This window comes from Mustela nigripes, chromosome 10 (genome assembly GCF_022355385.1).
Source record: "Mustela nigripes isolate SB6536 chromosome 10, MUSNIG.SB6536, whole genome shotgun sequence".
NCBI lineage: Eukaryota > Metazoa > Chordata > Mammalia > Carnivora > Mustelidae > Mustela > Mustela nigripes.
The window spans coordinates 3,302,523-3,328,370 of NC_081566.1; the positions used below are offsets into that span (position 1 = coordinate 3,302,523).

The following is a 25,848-nucleotide window of genomic DNA, read 5'->3' on the forward strand; positions in this document are numbered from 1 at the left end:
GCATTGGGCCTCCTGCCCACTGGGAAACCTGCTTCTCTCCCTCCCACTCCCCCTGCTTGTATTCTCTCTCTTGCTATGTCTGTCTGTCTGTCTGTCTGTCTCTCTCAAATAAATAAATACTATCTTTTAAAAAGAAGCAAAAGCCATTGGCTTAGCTTAATATTGATGATTACTGTCAGCCTTAGGGAATCTCATTAACAGATGATGAGAAAGGACTATAGATTCAAAATAAGGAAATTCACATTTTAGTCCTTGTTCTGTCAGTGATACAGTGATTAATTTAACTGTCAGACGAGACTGTCTACACCATTTATTTATGCTTTTCTTTTTAATCATTATTTCATGGTGCTTTTATTTTCATTCACATCTCTATTTTTTATGGCAGTTTAACTTCTGCTGGGTTCATCAGCATGATGTGCACTTTTGATTTTTAAGTGTTGGACCTACTGGCTCTCTTTTCTTTCTAATACTTTATTTTTCTTTTTACAACATTCTTAATATTGAATGTAATGCCAGTAAGAAAATATGGTTTGTGATTCTTGAGAGCATGGTTTTTACATTGGCACAATAAACTTCATTAAAAAATTCATCCCTAGTTTTCTGAGAAGAGGATTTATAACAAGCTTGCTTTGTAATTGTGACAAATGACATTGTCTAGAATGGATATCTTTTTTTTAGGATGAGAAATTGTTATTTAGTTAGTAAATAAATATGTATATGGTTCTTTTTGGTATCATTCTTGATACTCTTTACATAGAATGATAATTTATTTGTTTGAAGATAGCCATGATCACTATTGTCAGACTTCGATTCATTAGTTTCTTTATAGATAATCATCTCTTCTTCAAAAAGCAAACTGTTGTGTTACATTTTATATTTAGGCCATAAGTGTTTTCACGTAAGTCCTCGTGAACCGCAGGTAAATACTGACAGGATTAATAGCTATGGAAACAATGGGAAATAGGTAGTATTTGATGTTTTTTACTATCACAAATTATCAAATACAAATTTTTGGTGTAACTTGGACCTGTGATCTCTAAAGAACCTGGCTTTGAGGAAATCTAAGGTTTTGTTACTTCATTGTTAACCTCATTGATTGCTACCAGTATTAGAGTACAGAACAGCTTTTTTTGGCCGTTAAGGATGCTTTCTTCCTCATGAACCTTTTTAAAAATCTCTAATAATTTTATGCCAGTGCACACATCTTGTATTTGGTAAGTGTCATAGGTGAATATCGTTATTTTTCACCCTTTTTTTGGACAGAGGATGATGCAGTTTTCACTCGACAAGATAGCAGTCGCGGTGAAAAAGAGACCACACAAGTGGCACATGAAACAGAGCCAGAATCGGGCTCTCAGCCTCGACCTGCTGTGTTATCTGGTTATTTTAAACAGTTTCAGAAGTCTTTACCACCTCGATTTCAGCGGCAGCAGGTAACAGTTAAACATTTTATCACGTATGTGTGATTGAAAAGGTTACTCAGTAGTCTGAGAAGTAGTTTGACACGAAACGTAAAATACACAAAGCACAAAAATTTTCCATAAAATTCTTTACCTTTTTAATAGAAGGTTGTTGATAATGGATTTCACCATAAACTTCTGTGTCAGTATTCTCTCCTCTGCCTCATTTATAAACACCATCCTCCTTTCTGGGGAATGATTCTCTAGTATAATTAATGCGTGATTCAGTCCGTAAGGCCAAAATGTCATGCCCGATCTTGTGTTCTTTCGACTTACCATCTCTCGCTGTAAACTGTCTGTGGAGTTCTTTTCCCTGTTACTTTCTGGTACGGTTGATTCCGTTGATTTATCCCGTGGAGCTACAGTCTCAAGATGTGGGATCCTGCCTTCTCAGGAGCAGATGAAGCAGCAGCAGTGGCAGCAGCAGCAGCAGGGTGTGCTCCCGCAGCCCGTGCCTTCCCAGCCGTCCAGCGGCGCCGTCCCTCCGCCGCCACACAGACCTCTCTACCAGCCCATGCAGCCTCACCCTCAGCATCTGGCCTCTATGGGTTTTGATCCCAGGTGGCTCATGATGCAGTCGTACATGGATCCTCGGATGATATCCGGTAGACCGGCCATGGACATCCCGCCCATTCATCCCGGTGAGTGGAAGTCGATGATCTAGGAAGAACTTAAAGTAGGGTGCCTAGATGTATTTTTTAAGATTTTATTTATTTATTTGAGAGAGAGTGCATGTGCACAAGTGGGGAGCAGGAGTAGAGGGAGAAAGACAAGCAGACTCCTGCCCAGCAGGGAGCCCAACTCAGGGCTCCATCCTATGTCCCCAAGATCATGACCAAAGCTGAAGTTGGATGCTTAACAGACTGAGCCACCCAGGTGCCCCTAGATTTTTTCTTTTTTTTTTTCTTTTAAGATTTTGTTTATTTATTTGATAGAGAACACAACTGGGCAGAAAGGCAGGCAGAGAGAGAGAGGAGGAAGCAGGCTCCCCGCTGAGCAGCGAGCCTGATGTGGGGCTCAATCCCAGGACCCTGGGATCATGACCTGAGCCGAAGGGAGAGGCTTTAACCCACTGAGCCAGCCACCCAGGCGCCCGATTTTTTATTTTTAAAGATTTTATTTTAGAGAGTGAGTGAGCACACATGAGTGGGAAGGGCAGAGGCAGAAGCAGAGGGAGAGAGCATCTGAAGCAGATTTCCCAATGAGGACGGAGCCTGACATGGGCTCAGTCTCCCAACCATGAAGGATCACGACCCGAGCCAAGAGCAAGTGTCAGACATGTACCCAGGCACCCCAGGTTGCCTAGATTTATTTTTTTTTTTAATTTAAAAGATTTATCTTTTTTGAGAGCAAGAATGCACACAAAGGCTAGGGGAGGGACAGAGGGTAAGACAGAGAGACTCTGAAGCAGACTTATCACTGAGCAGGGGGCCTAATACAGGGCTCAGTCTCAAGATCCTGGAATCATGATCTGAGCTGAAATCAAGGGTCAGACACTTAATTGGCTGAGCCACCCAGGCGCTCCGAGGGTGCCTAGATTTTTAATCAAAAAGTCTGTAACTTTCAGCACAGAGTAGTTAAGTGCCAGACACTGTATCATATATGTGATAATACCAAAACACTAGTTCTTTTGTGTTTTGTAAATATTTAAAAATTTTTTTAGTCTGAAAATATTTTCTGTCATTTGCTAAATTGTTTTCACTCTTTTAAGTGTTAAAACATTTAAATTTTGTCCCTGTATTCTGTATTCCAGCTTTTCAGTTTTGTCTGCCAAATACTTGAGTTTTCCCATGGGAAGCTGAAAACAAGTGGATCAGTAGTGTTGCATGGAATCTGTCAGGATGAATCCAGAGAATTCATGAGCAGAATGCTGTAGAGGAAAATTTGGGGGGTGTTAAGATATGATCAAGAACCATGTCTTGGGATGCCTGGGTGGCTCAGTGTGTTAAGTGTCTGCCTTTAGCTCAGGTCATGATCTCAGGGTCTTGGGATCGAGCCCCGCATTGGGCTCCCTGCCCAGCGGGGAGCCTGCTTCCCCCTGCCCCTCTCTGCTTGTCTCTCTGTCTGCTTGTGATCTCTGTCTGTCAAATAAATAAAATCTTTGAAAAAAAAAATCATGTCTTAATTTCAAAAATTTCTACTGCAATTTTCAAATTTAAGAGGCAGAATAAATAGCATTGATCAACTAATTAAACTAAACTACATGGAATTATCTGTAAGAAATATTTTCTCTGGAAATCTGTCACTACTGGTATAATCATCACTATGTTTTTATTAACATGCACAGAGGTATCATACATGTTATTTGATAGGCATTATATATATATATTTTTTCCTTTAAAGTAAAAATAGGCTGCTGTTAAGGTTTGCTTTGTTTGTTTCCTCAGTTCTTAAACCTTTTTTTAAGATTCTATTTATTTGAGAGGGTGGGGGGAAGAGGGAGAGAAGCAGGCTCCCTGCTGAGCAGGAAGCTTGATGTAAGGCTTGATCTGGGATCATGACCAGAGATCCAAAGTCAAAAGCCCTAACTGATTGAGCCACCCAGGTGCCCCCTCTTAAATCTGTTTAATAGCAACAGTAAAAATTTCATTCACAGAAAAACTTGAATAATTTTCATTGATCGTTTCTTGAGTTCCTCACTTGACAGAAAGGATTTCTTTAGCTCAAGTATAGAATTCCAATATAGAATTCTAAATTAGTATTTATAGTAAGAATATATTGGTATATACTATATGTAATAGTATATATAGTATATTATTGTGTACTATAATGTGTATAGTAATATATACTATGTAGTATGGGTATAATGATTGTTTTTCCCAACTTTTTCCGACTTTTTTAAAGGAATGATTCCTCCTAAGCCGTTAATGAGAAGAGAACAGATGGAAGGATCAGCAAACAGTTCGGAGTCATTTGAGCACATAGCACGATCTGCAAGAGATCACGCAGTCTCCCTGTCTGAACCTCGTGTTATGTGGGGGTCGGATCCCTATCCTCATACCGAGCCTCCGCAGGCCACTACTCCCAAGGCAACAGAAGAACCTGAGGATGCAAGGTAATTATAAAAATTATTAATACAAATTGAATATTGTGGTAAAATGAAAACTGTAGTGTCCCTGAAGATCATTTTGATTTAGGACTGAGTGACAAATCTGATTACCTCCCTTTTAGTTTATGTCATTTCATTTTTGGACATGCTTGCTTTTTCCGTCATTTCTGCATCAGAGCATTTTGTCACCTAGTTCTGTACACTTGAATTAAATACTGAAATTCCTGTTGTATGTAAAATTGGCAAGTTTCTACTATTTGACATGTAGTCTAGCTTAAAGTGTTGATACAGTTTTCCACTAATGAAAAATGGTAGACATTTGATTATCAGTACCTCGTGGAAGTCTTCTAATGCCAAGATAAAGACAAATACTAATTGACAGAGATAACTTGAAGCAGATAATTGGTGATCTGTAGTAACTTATAACCATAAACTTAGAACTTCTTCCCTTTTATCGACTCTATTTTGTAATGCTGATTCTTTGGGGAAGAAAGATCTATTCTAGTGTATTCTTTGATTATAGAAGGGAATTACTAGTCTTGATGGATTAAAAATTCACATCAGCATGGCCTAACTTCCATGCTTTTTTTCCTTAAGGAATGAAGTTCATTTGTGATTGTAGGGAAACAATATAATGTGGCAGCTACCGTCAATGAAATTTTGAGTGTTCAGTACAGTATTGTTAACTATAAGCATGGTGCTTTTACAATACATTTCTAGAACTTTTTCATCTTGAAAGACTGAAACTTTATATCCACTAAGTAGCCGATAATTTCCTTGTTCCTCCGAGTCCCTGGCAATCAGCATTCCACTTTATGCTTGGATGAGTTTGATTACGTTATATACCTCATGTAAGTGGAATCCTACAGTGTTGTCCTGTGCTTACTCGTTTCTCTTAGCATAATGTTCTCATCCATCTGGTAGCATACAACAGTATTTTCTTCTTAGTGTCTAAAGGACACTGTATTATATGTACATACCACATTCTCTTACTCCATTCATCTGTCAGTGGACACTGAGGGCTGTTCCTACCTCTTAGCCATTGCAAATAATGCTGCACTAAACTTTTTAAGGAGGCATAAAGATTAGGATCCTTTTTAAATTGTTTTTATGATTAGACATCTGTGGTTTGTAATTAGAGGGATTATTTTGCTGTATACTTGTGAGAAGGGGCTTGTCTTGGTAGTTATGCTTCTGAATTCTCATTTTTTTTTAGGTCTGAAGCCCCACGGGATCAGGAACAGGTTACTGCTGCTTATCCTGTAGAACATAGTCAATTAGAGGTTCATCCAAAAGCAGACTTTGTCAGAGAATCCAGTGAGACAGAAGCACAAAAGTTCTTAAGCAGATCTGTGGAAGACGTTAGACCTCGTCATACCGACACAAACACTCAGTCTGCTTGTTTTGATATACCTGATCAAAAAACTATAGGCACTCCTCAAGAAGAGCGAATTTCGGCTGGAGAAAGCCTGCCTGCCCGGAAAAGAAGTGTTTCCCATGGATCTAACCATACCTCAAAATCAGAGGAGCAAAGAAATGACCCATCTGCAAGCATTCCTAAAGTAACCAGCAGATGCCTTGATTCAAAGGAACCAGCAGAAAGGACAGAGGAAAAACCAAAGAAGGATGGCTTTATACGATCTTCAGAGGGACCAAAACCTGAAAAACTATATAAATCTAAGTCCGAAACTCGTTGGGGCCCAAGGCCAAGCTCCAACAGAAGAGAAGAAGGTAACGATAGGCCTGTGAGAAGATCGGGTCCCATTAAAAAACCCATCCTTAGGGATATGAAAGAGGAGCGAGAGCAGCGGAAGGAGAAGGAAGGGGAAAAGGGAGAAAAGGTCACCGAGAAAGTTGTGAAACCTGAAAAGACTGAAAAGAAAGATCCTCTTCCTCCAGTGCCACCGCCTGCAGCACCAGCCCAGCCACAGTCGGTTCCACCACCACCTCAACCAGAACTGGAGAAATTACCTTCAGCAGAAGCTTCAGCTGTGGTTCAAAAGCCACCCCAAGATGCCGAGAAGCCCTCGGAACCTGTAAGTAGTGTTGAGGTAGAGCCTGTGGCTAAAACTGTGAACCAGCCAACTGTCCCCGCACCAGCAGTCAAAGAAGAAAAACAGCCTGAGAAACTTGGTAGCAAAGACCTTGTTTTAGAGCGGCCCCGACCGGATTCCAGACCTGCAGTTAAAAAAGAATCCACTTTACCCCCTCGGACCTATTGGAAAGAAGCTAGAGATAGAGATTGGTTTCCAGATCAAGGATACAGAGGTCGAGGCCGGGGTGAATACTATTCCAGAGGCCGAAGCTATAGAGGTTCCTACGGAGGGCGTGGCCGGGGTGGGAGAGGGCATGCTCGAGATTATCCTCAGTATAGAGACAGTAAGCCACGGCCAGAACATGTGCCCTCAGGACCTCTTCGACAGAGAGAAGAAAGTGAAACACGAAGTGAGAGCTCTGATTTTGAAGTTGTTCCTAAAAGACGACGACAGCGGGGTTCTGAGACTGACACAGACAGTGAGATACATGAAAGTGCGAGCGATAAGGATAGTTTAAGCAAAGGTAAACTTCCCAAAAGAGAGGAGCGGTCTGAAAACAAAAAGCCTATAAAGCCTCAGTCTTCTTTCAAGCCTGAAAATCACATCCGAGTAGATAACAGACCTCTAGAAAAGCCTTACGTGAGGGATGATGATAAATCTAAACCAGGCTTCCTTCCCAAAGGAGAGCCCACACGGCGAGGCAGAGGGGGAACGTTCAGACGCGGTGGAAGGGATCCTGGAGGCCGACCGGCTCGCCCTTCCACCTTACGGAGACCCGCTTACAGGGACAATCAGTGGAACCCAAGGCAGACAGAAGCTCCTAAACCAGATGACGGAGAGCCACCAAGAAGACATGAGCAGTTTATTCCTATACCAGCAGATAAACGGCCTCCAAAATTTGAACGAAAATTTGACCCAGCTAGAGAAAGACCCCGACGACAGCGTCCTACCCGACCTCCGAGGCAGGATAAGCCACCTCGATTTAGACGTCTGAGAGAGAGAGAGGCTGCTTCCAAAACCAACGAGGTAGCAGTGCCCACGAGTAGCACCGTTAATAATGTGGTTCAAGAACCAGTTAACCCTGCTGGGGATGTTTCTGGGAACAAGACACCAGACTTGTCTAACCAGAACTCTTCAGATCAGGCAAATGAAGAATGGGAAACAGCTTCTGAAAGCAGTGATTTCAATGAGAGGCGTGAGAGAGATGAGAAAAAAAATGCGGATTTGAATGCACAAGCAGTTACAAAGGCCGGAGAGAATGTTTTACCTCCAAAAAGGGAAATAGCGAAGAGAAGTTTTTCTAGCCAGAGGCCTGGTGTAGATCGCCAGAATCGGCGTGGCAACAGTGGTCCACCCAAATCCGGAAGGAATTTCTCAGGTCCTAGAAATGAACGGAGAAGTGGTCCACCATCAAAAAATGGGAAGCGAGGGTGAGTACTTTGTTTTCGCTGTTAATTGCATTGGTACCTGAAAGCTAAACTGGCAAAGAAGCCAGTCTGTGTGGAGGACCCCAGACATTGGACTCCCCTAAACTTCTTGTCTGTTCTCAAAGTAATGGTGCTTGAGTGAGAGAGGTTAATGGGTTTCAGGAGTCTTTGCCTTCTAAGTTACCTTTTCCAGAAGAGTCATCTTAAGAATTTGTAGCTTTGGGAGAATGTATACATCTAGGGAGGGACCTGTACAGTGTCTTCCTTTTGGTAAGATTTTTCTTTTTTTTTTTTTTTTTTTTGGGTAAGTCATCTTACTAATAATGGGCAACCCTCCTTTTTCAGTTTCTCTTTACAAAACTCTGGGGCTCGTAACTGTCTTCTGGGACTTAAATGAGTACGTTTTAACCATGTGCTTTGTCACTCTGTACTGGTTGCTAGAAATGAATATGGAACCTAAGAATAAATTATATCTTCCTCTTGAGTTGGAGATAGAGTAAATGATCCAGCTGGATAGAGGCCCAGAACTGCCACCAAGGCCACGAGTAACATAAATACCGTTGGATTTATTTTTTTTAAGATTTTATTTATTTGACAGAGATCACAAGTAGGCAGAGAGAAAGAGAAAGAGAGAGAGGAGGAAGCAGGCTCCCCGCTGAGCAGAGAGCCCAATGTGGGGCTTGATCCCAGCACCCTGGGATCATGACCTGAGCCGAAGGCAGAGGCTTTAACCCACTGAGCCACCCAGGCGCCCCCACCCCACTGTTGGATTTATTTTTAAACAATTTTCTGAAACTGTGCTAAAGCTTAGTCTGTTTTTTTAAATATTAAAATGTCGCTTATGGTAAACTATTAATTTCTTTAATATTGGGAAAAATTACAGTAGCAGCGTGTCTAGTTACTGTTCATTCATTCTTTCATTCATATATTGGCTAGTTATTAATGTAAGTTCTGATAACTTACTGCCTGTATAAACTCTGGTTCCTCACTAGTAAAATGGGGAGAAATTAATCGCATTTCTAAAAACTAGTGAAGATTAAAGATAACGATGTTTGTGAACTACATAACTTAAAGTGGTATATAGTAAACCGCTATTACTACGGTATTCCCTGGGTTTTGATCAAATTCCCAGGTTTGCAGCCTGAGCTGATAATTTATTCAGGTAATGTATTAATCTCCATTGGTTAGTTGCAGTATACTTAGCATTTCAGGTCACTATACCCATCAACGGAAATATTTTTGCTTTCTGATAACTTAGAAAAAGTTTAGAGAAATAATGCGACTAGTTGTGTTTCCTGAGTACCTTTTTTTTTTCCTTTTTAAAAGATTTTACTTATTTATTTGTCAGAGAGAGAGAGCACAGGCAGAGGGAGAAGCAGGCCCCCCACTGAGCAAGGGGGCCCTATGTGCGGTTTGATCCGGAGTACCCTGGATCATGACCTGAGCCGAAGGCACTTGACACTTCATCGACTGAGCCACTCAGGTGTCCCTCCTGAGTGCCTTCTTAACACAGAATTTGAACCTCTCTTTATTATTTTTTTTTTAAAAGATTTTATTTATTTATTTGACAGAGAGAGATCACAAGTAGGCAGAGAGGCAGGCAGAGAGAGAGGGGGAAGCAGGCTCCATGCCGAGCAGAGAGCCCAACACAAGGTTCAGTTCCAGGACCCTGAGATCATGACCTGAGCTGAAGGCAGAGGCTTAACCCACTGAGCCACCCAGGCGCCCCAGAACCTTTCTTTGAAAGGCCAAAAGAATTAGGATAGCATATGTAGTTACAATGTAGTTATTGACTATATTAGAGTTTTGAGTAGTAACACTCAAAGGAAGTCTTTTTTTCCCCCCCAAAGGAAATCTTGATCTGATTTTTATGTAATGTAGATCTCAACTTAGCAAGACTTTGTGTCATGTAGGTAATAACTTTGAATCTGCAGAAATACAAATTATTGATTGTAATTAATCTTTTGAAATCTTTTGAAAGAGTCCCATTTAGAAGAAATTATTTTATTCTTTAAATGTTTGAGTTCATGCCTTATGTTAAGCACTTAATTAAGCTTTTATCTCAAGTGATGCTATTGGCTAAGATTAAAATGAATTTGTAAACGCATTTTCCATGATATAATTTCATAAATTTAATAAAATGCAAGAATAAAATTTGATAGGAAATAAAAACTATGGGTTTGTGAAGTGAATTATTTCCATATTTAAAGTGTTTTTTGGGGGGGGGGGCACCTGGGAGGCTCAGTGGGTTAAGCCTCTGCCTTCAGCTTAGGTCATGATCTCAGGGTCTTGCAATCTAGCCCCAGGTCAGGTGCTCTGCTCCGCAGGGAGCCTGCTTCTCCCTCTCTCTCTGCCTGCCTCTCTGCCTCCTTGTGATCCCTCTCTCTCTCTGTCAAATAAATAAAATCTTCAAAAAAAAATTTGTATGCTTAACGTTTATGTATCTGATTGAACTTTAAAAAAAAAAAAAAACCATGTAGTGCAAAAAGAACACTTTTTAAATTTGTTCATATGCTGCCCTGTGTGGAAAAGATTCAGTAACAAATACTTTGGATTAGTTTGGATCACAGGAATTTTCTGCTAATAAGCCATGTTGATTAGCTTATTTATTCTGTGATAAGCACAAGTTGGACACAGATGGAATTCTGGAAAGAAAATCTACCTCTTATTGGGAAGCTCAGTTTTAGTGAAGTTTTACTCTACAAAAGTCCCTAAAGCTTATTGGTTTTAGATTTAAGAGTGCTCTAGCGTACTGCTGTTTCTTCTTAGGTTAATCTCTAGAAACTGCCAGTGATCATTTTTCTTCTGTTCGGTTGTGTGGAGGTAGTAGTAACTCAGATTATTGTTTTGCAGGCCATTTGATGACCAGTCTGCAGGCACAGCTGTTGTCGATCCCGTCAATGGCAGCTCTGCACACCATCAGGAAGGAACACCTAATGGTACAGGACAAAAGAACGCCAAAGATTCCACAGGGAAAAAAAGAGAAGACCCCAAATCAGGCCCTAAAAAACCCAAAGAAAAAGTAGATGCGCTGTCACAGTTTGATCTCAACAATTACGCAAGTATGTCTTATGTTATGTATATATTATCTGTTGTATTTGAGTTGATACTATAATAAAGTCATTAGAGAAAGAATTGGACCTTCAAGGCCAAGATAGAGGCTGATTATGAAATCACTAACTGATATGGTGAACTAAAATGACACCAGTTTTTAGCCCCGCCTTGAATGCTTGATAAAGTTCTCATTAAAGATAATCTACAGGGGGGCGCCTGGGTGGCTCAGTGGGTTAAGCCACTGCCTTCGGCTCAGGCTCAGGTCGTGATCTCAGGGTCCTGGGATTGAGTTCCGCATCGGGCTCTCTGCTCAGAGGGGAGCCTGCTTCCTCCTCTCTCTCTGTCTGCCTCTCTGCCTACTTGTGATCTCTCTCTGTCAAATAAATAAATAAAATCTTAAAAAAAAAAAAAAGATAATTTACAGGGTTTCACTCTTCTTCATAAAAAAGGAGAAAATTAACCAGGTGTAGGAAAACATAGACGACTAAAGAGGATGCTTAAGTCTATCTGTGCATGTGCTTTATCTTACGTGAAAGAAATGTCAACCTCACTGACTTAGGCCCTTGATAAAATTGCTATCTCAGATAAGGTACTAGAGCATACTAGAATGGGAGGCAGCATTGGTCTGGTTAAGTACTTTCAGTAGCCATAAAGTAACAGGATATGAAATGCAAAGGATTAACACAAGCAACAAGAAAACATTTGTTGTAGAAGTTAACAAGGAGTATCTATGAGAAGGCACTTAAACATGTAAAAATGCACTGTTTGCCATTCATTCAGATAGACTTAAGCTGGAAATACTGTGTAAAATTGAGATGCACTAAGACCAGACAAAAGTGTTAATGGGAAAGTTAGGTTAGGTACTACTATTCCAGTATTAAAAATAAAGATGAGAGTTTTCATCTAGTTAATGGTTATTTAAATCTACAAAATTTGATTTGGGCTCAGGATCTTGGCAGTATTATTTCTAGGCCAGTCGTTCTCAACGTGTGGTCCCCAGACTATCAATATCACCTAGAAATTTGTAAGAAATTCAGAATCTTGGCCCCTACCTCAGACCTACTGAATCAGAAACCCTTGGAGCAGTCTGTGTTTTAATGAAGTCGTCCAGTAATTCCGATGCACACAAATGTTTGAGAACTATTGTTCTAGAATACCATTTTGGGATTCATACGGGAAAGAAAGAAACTTAGCTTAATTGCCCCATTTCAGAATTTTTAATTCGATTATGCAGAGCAGTGGTTCTCAGCAGAAGAGCTTTTGTACCCCAGGGGCCATTTGGCATCTCTGGAGCTTTGGAGTTCTGATTGTCCCAGCTGTGGGGCTGGGGGCTGCTGACCCAGCAGTGGGGGTAGGTCAGGGACGCCGCTGAGCACCCGAGAGTGCACTGGGCGGGCACCACAGTGCTGGCAGAGCTGACATTGGAGAGTCCTGATTCAGAGAACAGAGTAGACCCATGGGAAGCTTGGATGCCAGCCTTATTTATGGTGGTCCATAGAGAAAGGAGAGTTTAAACTCCACATTTCTAAAATGGCAAATGAAGATTACAGAAGTCCTCAAAACACTGTCTTCCCAAATAACTTGACCAGTTTTCCTTCTTCCAAAGAATTTTGGGGTAGAAAATTGCCAAAGTATTATATTAGTGGATTAAGACATAAAAAGGTAAGACCTACATTACAATTCTGTGTTGACAGTGGAAGCTAAACTATACATTTTTAAAACATATTAAGAGTTACTCATGTTTAGGTTCTCCTAATAACTCGTTAAGTCATTCTTTAGACCACAGTGTTCTAAAGCATCAGGCAAGAGCAGGGTGTTGAAAACAAACAGAAAATATCCTTCAGATTTCTGTAAATGTTACATGTAGTTGGGTAAACTAACTTCAACACATTCTAAAGAAGCTCTTTGGCAAGAAAATTGAAAAATGGGTGATGGCATGGCTGTGAAGAAAAGCTTTTTTACATACACACCTTTTAGTCAGAGTGGAAGACTGTCATGAACTTAGAAATATCAAGCAGTTTCTTTGCCGCTGTGAAGTAATGGAGTACACGGCGTCCATTGAAATAAACATTCGACCTTTCTCTAAAATGAGCACTGCTCTTTAAGACATATGTAGAAGTATCTTAGATAAATCAGAACCAATGTGACTTTTGTTAGAAAAGCAGTATCATGGTTGCCTGCCATGGTTCAGTTGGTGGCTTGTACCACCCTTGATCTTGGGGTTTTCAGTTTGCGCTCCACATTGGGTGTAGAGATCAGTAAGTATTTTTTTAAAAAACACAAAATAACAGTAACAGGTTTTTAAAGAGTGAAACCAGTGGTGCCTGGGTGGCTCAGTCCGTTGAGCATGAACTCTTGATTTTGGCTCCGGTCATGATCTCAGGGTCCTGAAATTGGGCCTCCTGGAGCTCCGCACTGAGCACAACATCTGCTTGTTTGTCTCTCTCCCTCTCTGTTTGCACGTGCCGTGTGCACCCTTTCTCTCTCTCTCTCTCTCTCTCTCTCATAAACAAATGTCTTTTTTTTTTTCCCAAAGGAATGGAAGCCAGTTTTAATATTTTTTATTTGTTTTCCCATCATTGTTTGCATAAATGCACATTTTTAGCTATTCAAAGAGAATTGTTTTCAGGTTGATTCCCTATGAACTACTCTGTAATAATACTCTTTGGCCATCCCTCACAAGTTATCACCATCCTAAGTTGTATGTGTATGTACCATTCCCAAGCAAGTAACTAATTTTATTGTATGTTCCCCAGTTAAGATGTATAGTATTTGCAAAATTGAAATAATTTATCTGAATTGCCTTACCTTTTTCTTATATTTATTTTGGAAACATCATACTTACACCCACAAGTTTCCTTGCCTGGACTATTATAGTTTTGCTTTTAAATACTAAATTTAAGGGATCTAGATTTCTTATACTCACTGGGTTGTATGATTTTTTTCTTTTAAGATTTTTATTTATTTATTTGACAGAGATCACAAGTAGGCAGAGAGACAGAGAGAGAGAAGAGGAGGAAGCAGGCTCCCCACTGAGCAGAGAGCCTGATGCGGGGCTCGATCCCAGGATCCTGGGATCATGACCCGAGGTGAAGGCAGAGGCTTTAACCCACTTGAGCCACCCAGGCGTCCCTGGGTTGTATGATTTTAAGAAGATCGGCTGAATAATTGTTAGTTGGACAGTGAGTTGAAGATATGTCTTCAGTTACTCATCTGCTAGATTATTATGACATTTGTATATCTGTGCCATGTTATGTTCATGTAGAACTTTCACATATATTTCATTTATTTTTAACAACTATATACTGTAAACAAGTGGTCTACATAGAGTAGTTATTTAGAGTCATAAGACCAGCTTGGTTATTCACCAGCTCACCTTTAGTGTATCGGCTTCCCAGAGTTTATATCATCCTTAAAAAAGTGAAACAGTAGTAATACCCACCTCTTAGAATGGTAGATGCGAATGAAGTAAAGTGCTGTGTAGATGTTTATAGCACACTACAGATCTGATGCTGGAAAAGCAGGGGTTAAGCAATTCCACTGAGAGAGGATGGATGATACTAAGTGGTGTTTGTTTTGTTTTTTGATACCGACTTAGAAAAGACCTTACTGCTGTATTACTGAAGGAAAGAAAGGTACATACCATTCGAAGCACTTCAGAAAGTCAGAAAACTTTTTTAAAGCTTGTTTATGGGCCTCTTTTTCTATATCTGTGTATTCTTTTCAAATCTTACTAGTAAATGGCCATTGTGTGCTATGTGAATTGGGTTATAATGTGAATTATAAGAACTAGATTTTTGTCTTGTCTTTTTTTCTGTTTTTAATTGCTACTGAACTAAACATTTCTATTTATCTTTTCAATTGAAAAAATACATAGCATTTTAAATCTTTTCCTATACCCGTAGGTGTTGTTATAATCGATGACCATCCTGAAGTAACAGTAGTTGAAGACCCCCAGTCAAATTTGAATGATGACGGTTTTACTGAGGTGGTTTCCAAAAAACAACAAAAACGTTTGCAGGATGAAGAACGTCGAAAGAAGGAAGAACAAATCATACAGGTTTAGTGTTTTAGTTTGTTACTAGTTATTTACATGGTTGCCCAGAATATAGTAACAAGTAGTTACGGTCTCTCTCCATCTATAATGTCAAGGTTACATTTATTCAACTGTTCAGAATGACTTTATTTTCACAACTTTGGTACGCTTTTTACCCAGAATTGAGGTAAATTTTAAATAGAATATAGTCACTATAGCTCACATCATCACTTTAATTCAGGAATTCATTTTTCAGTTCTGGTCATCTTATCAGAGTTAGTTAATTTTAAGTTATCTTGGAAATCTAATGAGCACAACTGCCATGATCTAATAAATTGCAGATTCTTTACCTACAAAGATTTTGATTATAATCTAAATTAGTTCATTTAAACACACAGAATGAGTCAATATTAGTTACTCCATTTAAATCAACGCTAACACCCATTTTGCTAAATGCCGACACAGGATAAAAATAAGTAAAATACATAGGTAATAGTGATAACAAGCTCTAAAGGATGAAAAGCCTAAAAAAACAAAGAAACACTGTAAAAATCTTATATGAGTGATACTTCTAAGCTCAATCAAATATAGACCCTAGGACTAGATATTTTTAGCATTCATTGATTCATTTGTTTATTCATTTGTTTTAGAAGGTAAAAATAGTGCATAAATCCTGTATAGCATAACACCCCAGCAACACCCACAGATGAATGTTTCTGTGGTAAACATGAGTGAAGTCGGTAAGTAGCTTTTTGTCAGATTGGGTCAGATTTTGCTGCCAAATGAATTCTTTGAGAAATTCCTTCCAGTATTTAAATTTTAGAATTATGGAAGAGAGATTGTGGAGCCATTTATGAAGAATGTATAGTACATATTAGTCTTTTTCTCCCCGTAGCATCTTTGTTTTCACAATTTAAAGTCTCCTTAGCAGCCTTGACGTTTTTGCTCTGTTGAGTGCCTATTTTGAAAAGTAAAGGAGCTAAACTAATAGATCTTGTCAGCGACAGTCTTCATGAACTGTTCTTTCGGTTACATTATTGACAAAAATGGTTCCTACCAATTTTTTAAGGTCTGGAACAAAAAGAATGCAAATGAGAAAGGAAGAAGTCAGACTTCGAAGCTTCCTCCACGGTTTGCCAAAAAGCAGGCTACGGGAACTCAGCAGGCCCCGGCCCCGGCCCCGGCTCCAGCCTCAGCCCCGGCCCTGGCCTCGGCCTCCGCCCCGGCCCCGGCCGCGGCCCCAGTCCTCACCTCGGCGTCAGCTCCTCTCCCGACCTCGGCCTCAACCCCGCTTCCGCCCTCCACCTCCGCTGCAGCCACAGTCTCTTCTTCAGCTCCAGCCCCAAGCCCCGTCCTTACCTCAGCTTCGTCCCCAGCCTCTGTCCCCATCCTCACGTCAGCCCTAGCTCCAGCGTCCGCTTCAGCTCCTGCCCCCACCGCCTCAGCCCCAGGAGCCCCCGCGCCAGCCGCCCCAGCCCCTGTTGCAACCCCGACCCCAGCCCCAGCCCCTGCCCTAGTCGCTGCCCCAGCTTCAGCCCCAGCCCTGGTCCCAGTCCCTGCCCCGGCCCCCGGTGCACCAGCCCAGACTCAGGGACAGACTCATAAGCCAGTCCAGAGCCCACTACAGACTACAACCCAGTCTTCAAAACAGCCACCACCTTCGATTAGACTACCCTCAGCTCAGACGCCCAACGGCACGGATTATGTAGCCACAGGAAAGTCCATCCAGACCTCGCAGTCACATGGCACACTGACAGCTGAATTGTGGGATAACAAGGTGGCCCCACCGGCTGTGCTGAACGACATCTCCAAGAAACGTGAGTTCACCAGAGAAGGGAAGGCTGGGGTATGGCATGAGAATGTTGGGGTTTGTTTCCAGTTTTATTTGTGTACTCAGTATGTTTTTTTCCTAGCCACTTCCTTTTTTAAGGAAGAAGTGGTAATAGTAATTTTTTTCTTCTTTACTTAAAACCTTTGTTTCTAGAACAGATGTCGTATACTTTTAATGGCATATTTTATGGGCACAATTTTGCGTTGATTAAAAACATACACTGTTTGCTGGGGGAGCTTATATTTATCTCTTAAGTGTATTGTGAAAATCTTTTTCTGTTGTTGTCCAGCTGCCATTAAAGGAAAAGGTAAAGTACATTAGGGATTATTAGCCTCTAAATTCTAATGGTTGCGTTTCCCATGATTTCTTCTTTCCAGTGGGTCCCATTAGTCCACCACAGCCACCGTCAGTGAGCGCGTGGAATAAGCCCCTAACGTCGTTTGGATCAGCTGCCCCGTCAGAGGTAGGAGTGCACTTCACAATGGCCTTGGCAGTGTTAGCGTAGCAGTTTCCTTCCGTAGTTTCTCACACTTGAGTGTACATCACAGTCACCTTGAGCAGCTTGTTAGAGTAGATTGCTGAGACCCTGCCCGGCGCTTCTGTCTCATTAGGTCTGACTGAGGCCTGAGTACATTTCTAACAAGTTCCTAAGTGATATTATTGCTGCTGGAGCTCTACCTTTAGAGGCTGCTTTTCACCTCTAGACATAATAAGGTTAACATTTTTTTAATTCAAGTCTCAATAAAAGTGCTTGTGAAAAAAAAATGCTTGTGATACAGAGAATGTAAGTGTAGTTACTACTTTTTTGACTTTTCTACCATGTTTTTAGCCTGAATAATTAGGCAGTATAATTACTTAGAAGCAGAGTGTACAGGAAGTTCAACGTAATTTCTCAAATGTGCAGTGTTGGTAAGTTAGCAGTTTTTCACTTACTCATTGAACAAAAATTTTTGAGCACATGTGATATACCAGGCAGTTTTCTAACGCATGGGCTTACAAAACAGGGAGAAAGTGTGATAAAAATGGACAAAAAGCTCTGCAGTCGGGGCTTCCGTTGTAGATGGGGCGGGAGGGGTGAGCCCCTAATAAATACCATCTATTGTTAAATGGGTCAGTGCTGAGGAGGAAAGCAAAGTAGGGAAGGTACCTAAGAAGTTTCTCAAGGGATCCGGAGACAATTTAAAATAGGTTGGCCAAGATGTGCCCCTTAGGTGACGTTTGATAAGAGAACATGCTACTGAAATTTCTTAGGAAAAGTGAATTCTTGGTTCAGAGACTAACAAATACAGAAGCCCCAAGAGAGAGGCATGGCTGGTGCGTTCGGGGAAGATCAGGGGGTTCGTGTGGCTGTAGTGAAGTTGGGGGGTGGAAAGAGAACAGATGAAGCCGGAGGGATGACGGAGCGTAGACCGCACTGGGCCTTGGGGAGATGTAGGAACACAGTAGATAGTGTTGAGCACAAGAAGAGCAGGACCTGACTTTTTCTCAGATGATTTATTCTGAGTTAAGACTAGTCCATAGATGGCAAAGAGTAGAAGGTAGGATGGTGTCATAATAATCAAATGATGGTAACTTAGACCAGGGAGATGGCATTAAAGGTGATAAGGAGACTTGAAGGTAGAGCTGACAAATACTGAGCGATTAAACATAGTATGTGTGGGGCACCTGGGTGGCTCAGTGGGTTAAAGCTGCTGCCTTCAGCTCAGGTCATGATCCTGGGGTCCTGGGATCGAGCCCCACATCGGGCTCTCTGCTCAGCAGGGAGCCTGCTTCCCCCTCTCTCTTTCGGCCTGCCTCTCTGCCTATTTGTGATCTCTGTCCAATAAATAAAATCTTAAAAAAAAATAATAAACATAGAATGTGAAAAAGAACACAATTTATCTCCCCAGTTTTTGACTTGAGGAGCAAGAAGAATAGAGTTGCCATCAATCGTGATTGGAAGCTGTAATAACGGGTCTGTAACGAGGGAAAGTAGAAGGGAGTTTGGAAAATATAAGGGGTGTGTTGTTAGGTTTAGAGTGTTTGTTACAAATCTAAGTGGAGCTGCTGGGTAGGTTGTTAGATGGAAGAGTCTGTAGTTCATAGGAGATAATCTAGTTTGGAGACATGAATTTCACAGCTATTGATTAGATGGTGCTTAAAATGAGTGAGTTGAATGAGACCACCAAGGAAGAGTGGTTAGAAAAGAGAAGAGAATCTGAGGCTAAGTCCTAAGCCTTTCCCATTTGGCAATGTGGGGCTTGGAAAAGGGTTTTCAAATCTCAATGAAAGGTGAGTTGAAAGGAGGGATAATTTAAGTGTGTCAGATTCTGCTGGGTGGTCAGGTAAGTTAGGCCTGAGAATTGGACCGGATAATGTGGTCCCTGGTGTCAATGGGGCAGTAGGCACAAAAGCCTGGTTAGAGTGAATTTAAGAGAAAGTGGGAGGAAAGCTGCATATAGAGAACTTAGAGAAAGTAGTTTGGCTGTGAAGGAGGAACAGAGACACGTGACAATAGGTAAAAAGTACAGAATTTTTTAAAAATTTAAAGACATCATTAAAGAAGTCTTCCTGCTGCCCCTGCCCCACTTCAGCTTTTTGACTTAGGTGTGGAGAAGACCTCAGCAGCTGTTTTAAAAGTTCTACAGGGAACTCAAGTAAAATACGGAATCACTGCATTCGGTGTGTAGGATCCTCCGTTTAATCATTTTTCTTCTGCTGGTTGGTATGGACACTAGGATTAACTGTAGCATTTCTTACATAGCTATGTCATGCTAATAGTGAAGGACGAAGTGGAAAGCTTCTTTGTTTTGGATGGGTGCACTGGATTTAATGAATTTATTAAAATGTCTAGTCCCAGTTTTTAAATTGACATTCAGTATAGGAATAATGATTTCTCAGCACTCTTAGCTGCCAGATTTCTGTTGTGAAGGTTCTCCTGTAGGTTTGCAGCACTGACAGAACGCCCACATCTGCCTTCAGCCGGTTGGAGGAGGAAATTCCTTTGGTGGGATCTCGTCTTTCTCACACACATTTTCTTCATCCTCTATGTTCTTTATGTTTTCTGGGTAAAATGTGATGGTTTTTGGTGGACATTCATTGCTCATGATTTTGGAATATTGCCTCATGGTGAGCTTCAGAGCTAGCAAAGTCACGTTTCAGTTTTAATTCATTTCAGAGAACGGAGAGAATTCCTTGGTGGGACTTAAGTTGCTCTGGTGAAATGCGTTCCTTAGTGACTATTTGGTTCAGGGCAGTGCGTGTTAGATACACGGGATAGTCTCACAAAGATTGATAATACATAATCTGAGCTCTATTACCCTTCCTTGTGTTATGTGTATTTTGTACACTTTTTTTGTTTCAAGGGATATGGTATTTTTCCTAAAACTAACATACTCTACCGGTTCTATTAATTGTCCATCTATTTTTTAATTTCTTTGAACTATTTGTAACTTCTTGTTTCTCTACGCAGTCAGTGGGTTTCAGTGATTACTGTTTGACTTTTCTGATACTAACTGTACATTTATACTGAACTAACTACAGAATTTCAGCATTGACTAAAGCAAATAGAGATTTTTATTCTAAGTTACATAAGTAATGTTAGCCTGTATTTGAAAGAGAATGTTCAGATACTAAAAATAAGTCTGAATGACACAGCCTCTCCATAATGTGGACATTGTTACACTAATAAATTTAATAGTAACCTTACACAGTAATTGATGCGGTGAGTTCAGGGATGCTAAAACTAATACAAAGCAATGATACGATTATGAGACCAAAGCCTGAAGTTAAACTTTGTCCCAACTTTTGTCTGTTTATTTCTGAAAATATTAAGTAATTGTTACAAACACCTCTGGCTTACAAAATTGTATTTTCTAGCTTTCTGCTTGTTCATTTTCTACTACTGCTTTTAATACCTGCCATGTTCCAGTCTCACTAAACTTTTTCTTTTCTTTTTTTTTTTTTAATTCTTAACCTCTACACGAGGTGTTTGCTCTGCTGGAATCACTTGCTGCTGATTTTGTCTTGTGGATTGAGCATCAGTGTGGTCTCTTTGGGACTTTTTTCTGTCAATCTCAAGTGACTGAACCATACTTTGATTTTTGCATATCCCTCATCTGATTTTCTACTTGTTCATTTTCTCCATTCACTTTATTGCAACTTCTGCAAGTTAGATTCTTAGAGTCTATCTGGATCAGTGCCTAGCACAAAGAAGATGCCACATAAATTAACAGTTTAACTGGATTCTTAAGGTGTGTGCACTTCATTACCAATCACAGATTATTTTGATGGACATTGTTTTCATTTTATTTCCATGTATACTTTTTTAAAAGTAGGTGACACTGGGAGCACCTGGGTGGCTTAATGGGTTAAGCCTCTGTCTTTGCCCCAGGTCATGATCTCAGGGTCTTGGGATGGAGCCCGCATCATCATTGGGCTCTCTGCTGCCTCTCTGCCTCCTTGTGTCAATAAATAAATAAAATCTTTTTTAAAAATTCTAAAAAATTTTTTGGTTTATTTTTGGTTTTTTTTTTTAACTTTTTTTTTCTCTTTTTTTCTTTTTTTTTCTAAAAAATTTTTTAAAAAGTAGGTGACACTGGTGTTGCTATCTTCTCTCCCTCATTCATTCATCTGTTGATTTGTTGCTGGTGCTGTCTTTGTCTGTTTGTTGCTTTTACTTTCGAGTTCAAGGAGCAAATAGCTTGAGGCTGTGATCTGCTCACAGTGAAACTCCTGACGCATTAAGCCAGGACTTCAGAAATTTAAGTCTTGGGGGCCTTGGTGGCTCTCAGTCAGTTGAGCGTCTGACTCTTGATTTTGACTCAGGTCATGGTGTCTGTCTGGGTCCTGGTGTCACTGGGCTCCCTGCTCAGTTTAGAGTCTGCTGCTGTCCTCCTCCCTCTCCCTCGGCTGCTTCCCCGACTCCTGTTTTCATGCACGTGTGGTCTGTGTGTGTCTCTCAAATAAATAAATCTTTAAAATAAATAAGTCAAAACTTAAATGTTCTCCTAGTTTTCATTTTACTCCTTTTTTGATACAGATCAGTAGTGGCTAAAGGAAAGTTTCTCAAAACACGATCAGTGTCCATTAATACATAGATTCTTCCATTGTACTATTGAAATACGGGCTACTACATCATTCAGTCATATTTGAATTCTGTTTGCTTAGATAAGCAAGTTTTAAAATACTCTCTTTCTAGGGAACAAAAAATGGTCAAGAAAGTGGAGTTGAAATTGGAATTGACACAATTCAGTTTGGTGCTCCAGCTTCGAATGGGAATGAAAATGAAATTGTGCCTGTACTCTCTGAAAAAACTACTGACAAGATACCAGAACCTAAAGAACAGCGGCAGAAACAGCCACGGGCGGGCCCCATCAAAGCCCAGAAGGTAGATGATAATTCATACTCCATCCAGGTAGAACTGTATGAAGGCCACTAACACTTCAGTGGGACAACTAGTGATGGTTTTGAAATTGAATTTAGTTTTCAGTGAATGTCTGTGATCATAATACATTTGTCATAACCATTGAATTTTTAGCTTCCAGATTTGAGTCCGGTAGAAAATAAAGAACATAAACCAGGTCCTATTGGAAAAGAACGTTCATTAAAAAATAGAAAAGTAAAAGATGCCCAACAGGCGGAGCCAGAAGGACAAGAGAAACCAAGCCCCGCTGCGGTAAGAAGCACAGACCCGGTAACAACAAAGGAAAGCAAAGCAGTTGTGGAAATATCGACTGAAATAGGAGCGATGATCTCAGTGTCGTCCACAGAGTACGGCGCTGATGTGAAGGTAGGCGGCCCGCGGTGGCCACGGGTTCGGGTGGTGCAAACCATGTTAACAGTGAGGGGGGAAGTAGGAACAGCACTCATTCTTTCTGTTCTCCTTTTTCTTTTATTTTGGCTTGAGGCATAGAATTCTGTAAACTGTCTGGGTGATGATTTTGCAGAGAATGTTTTACTTCATTGTATGCATTTGTGGTCTAAAGAAATTTCTTAAATATTTCTTTAGGTAGGTGAAAATCCATACCTTTTTTTTTTTTTAAAGATTATTTATGTATTTATTTATTTGACAGAGAGATCACAAGTGGGGGTGGGGGAGGAGGCTCCCCGCTGAACAGAGAGCCCGATGCAACCTTGATCATAGGACCCTGAGATCACGACTGAGCTTAAGGCTGGGGCTTAACCCCCTGAGCCACCCAGGCGCCTGTGAAAATCTATACTCTTCCAGTTTGAAGTGAAAAATATGTACATAGGATTAAAATGATTTTTCTTGGGTTTACAGGCTTTGGAAAGATTGTTTAGATTTTTATTTTGTTAATGGAGATACTGTGGTGTCTTAGCTTGTCCACTAGTGAGATTTTCAAGTCAGGAACTAAGTCAGTAAATTTTCAGTAACTGCAGTATAGGCAGTTTTCTTCCAGGGTTGGAATAGATCATTGTTTCGTTGGTTGAGCACCAGAGGAAATAACTGACTTGAATTTAGGGACCACATTGAATGAAAAGTGTGTATCTTTAAAAATAATCATTAAGTCAAGATGCAAAAGATACTCTGAGTGACTTATGTGGACTAACATCTGTTGGAATAGCAAAATTTATATCTGCCATTTTATGTTCACTCTGGTACATATTGAAAAGAAAGGTAAGTGGGAACTTTAATGTTATTTGACTACTTTTCATTTTAATTGCTATATAAACAATACATGTAAATAAAAAACTCTTGCAAGCCACCTCTACCATATTTAAAGAAGAGATTCATGATGATAAATTTATCCTAAAAAGGCTGACATTCATTTATCTGTGTTGTATTTTGAAGAGAATAAAAAATCAGTAGTTGAAAGTAAGTTATAAATTACGAGAACCACACAGAGTTCTTTTAGTAACCCATTGAATTAAATAGTTGGTACTTTTGGCAGCCTTCTAGTACAGTGCAATGTGTATATATCTATATATCTTAAAGATTTTATTTATTTATTTGACAGAGATCACAAGTAGGCAGAGAGGCAGGCAGAGGTGGGGGGAAGCAGGCTTCAGGCTGAGCAGAGAGCCCCATGTGGGGCTCAGTCCCAGGACCCTGGCTGAAGGCAGAGGCTTTAATCCACTGAGCCACCCAGGAGTCCCTGTATTTAAATTAAAAAAAAATTTTTTTAATTCAAGTATAGTGGACATACAATACAGCAATGCATTAAAAAAAAAATGTACAGGACCCGGCAGCTGAAAGGTCACCACTTCCATGATGAGTCCACGTTTCTTTCGTCACAGTATTGGTCTTTTAAGATTTGAGTAAGTTGAGTCTTAAGATCTGCTCTCCTCTCCTGCTTTGCTCCAGACCAACTTTACAACTGTTAGGCTGCCATTAGAAAGTGAGTCATTAATTTAGTTTACAACGTATTTTTTTCTATTGCTACTCCACAGGAGTCTGTAACAGACTATACTACACCTTCTTCTTCTCTGCCCAACACTGTGGCTACTAATAATGCAAAGATGGAGGATACTTTGGTTAATAATGTAAGTAATCAGCCTCACATGTGAAAAGTGTGGTTAGGACCCTGGCTCTTACTATCTAATACATCGTGTGTGACCAGTATTTAATTCTTCTCTGGGAAAGGGCTATAGTGAACTTGCATTTTGGAGTACTAATAATTAGCAAAATAGTCAAAACTTCGGCTCAGTTTCATAAGTACTAATCCTGTTAACCTGGTTTTGGTAAGAATTTTTGTTCTTTCCATCCACATTCTGCAAGTTCAGTAATTTATTTTGTTGATAATTTTGTTTTTAGATGAAACCTTCTCACAGTGCAGTGAAAGCTCTCTCAATACAGAAAGCGATCAGGATGTTGCCAAGAATTCAGGGGTTTCTTTTTGACCTAAAAAAAAAAAAAACTTTTTTTTTTTTTTTTTTTTTTTTTTTTGCTGTACCTTAGCAACAATCCTGTTGTGAAGTCTGAACTATAATGTGTATGTAGCTTCAGAAACTCTTAAATGCTGTGTTAAAAAGCGGTAGTAAGCCATGTAAAATTTTTGGCAGTAGTTCTCCAGAACAGCTGGGTTACAATTCAGGGTTATGTTAAGGCAGTACAGTCCATCCCTTTGCCTAGATCATTGACTGGCAAAAAGTTGAAAATCCAGACACGTTCGCTACCCTCTGTGTAGAGGAGCATTTTAGCAGGTACATGTATGGAAGGCCCTTGGTTTGGAAGGCAGGTGTGGTAGAAATTTGGTCAGCTGCTCTCTCTTTTATATAAAGCTCTCTGTAATGAGCAAAGGCTCATTCTTTTCAAAAATCTCCTTCATGGATATATTTAAAGGTTTCTCACAAAGGGCTTTAACTGTCATTTTGAGAATAAAAATCTTATGCCTTACAATGTTTTTCCTATGCTGTCTGTTCTTCTTTCTAGTATCAAGTATAGAATTGTAGAGAGGTGAGGTAATTTAGGAATCATTTAATCCAACTTTAGTCGGGCTGTAGGATGTGAGGACTGAGGAAAAAAGCAGCTGTGTCACACATTTTTTTTTTTCATGGCAGGAGAGCTTTGTAGGAGCCGATTCATATAATCTGTCCAGCTCACAGATGTAGCGAAGCTTTACTTGTCATGCCAGACCCTTTCCCACCAACACTTTTGGGGGAAGTCTTAAATTTATTTAACTTCCTGTAAGTAGGGAGGGTATGTGCTGTGGTGAGCGCTGTGAACTGTGTAAGATCAATGAATCACAGACCTGTACCTCTGAAACAAATAATACATAACATGTTAATTTTTTTTTTTTAAAGGGGTAAAAAAGTAATGGGAAATTTGGGAAGGACAAAAAGACTCCCTGTCAGTTAATAGGGAGTCAGTGGCACTATGTTGCTTATTAAATACTGAATCAGTAATATCTCGGAGTTTAATTTTACTTAAATTGTGCATTTTCTCATTTAGAAAATATAGAGTATATGATGCTTTCTGCCAAATCACCCTCTAAAAATGTGATTTATGAAATA

The 25,848-nt window shown here is 40.2% G+C and overlaps 1 protein-coding gene across 13 annotated transcripts in view; it reads left to right on the top strand.

The window, feature by feature from the left end:
- The window catches only part of PRRC2C (proline rich coiled-coil 2C), a 94,906-nt gene that overhangs the window by 48,413 nt on the left and 20,645 nt on the right, over nt 1–25,848 (top strand). For all 13 annotated transcript variants that reach the window (XM_059412440.1, XM_059412443.1, XM_059412441.1 and 10 more), the window contains exons 13-23: nt 1,264–1,433; nt 1,855–2,101; nt 4,305–4,515; nt 5,726–7,975; nt 10,826–11,034; nt 14,932–15,086; nt 16,132–16,879; nt 17,271–17,356; nt 22,073–22,261; nt 22,412–22,663; nt 24,286–24,378. In XM_059412440.1, coding sequence (XP_059268423.1) covers nt 1,264–1,433; nt 1,855–2,101; nt 4,305–4,515; nt 5,726–7,975; nt 10,826–11,034; nt 14,932–15,086; nt 16,132–16,879; nt 17,271–17,356; nt 22,073–22,261; nt 22,412–22,663; nt 24,286–24,378 — 4,610 coding nt within the window. The remainder of the gene's footprint in view (nt 1–1,263; nt 1,434–1,854; nt 2,102–4,304; nt 4,516–5,725; nt 7,976–10,825; nt 11,035–14,931; nt 15,087–16,131; nt 16,880–17,270; nt 17,357–22,072; nt 22,262–22,411; nt 22,664–24,285; nt 24,379–25,848) is intronic.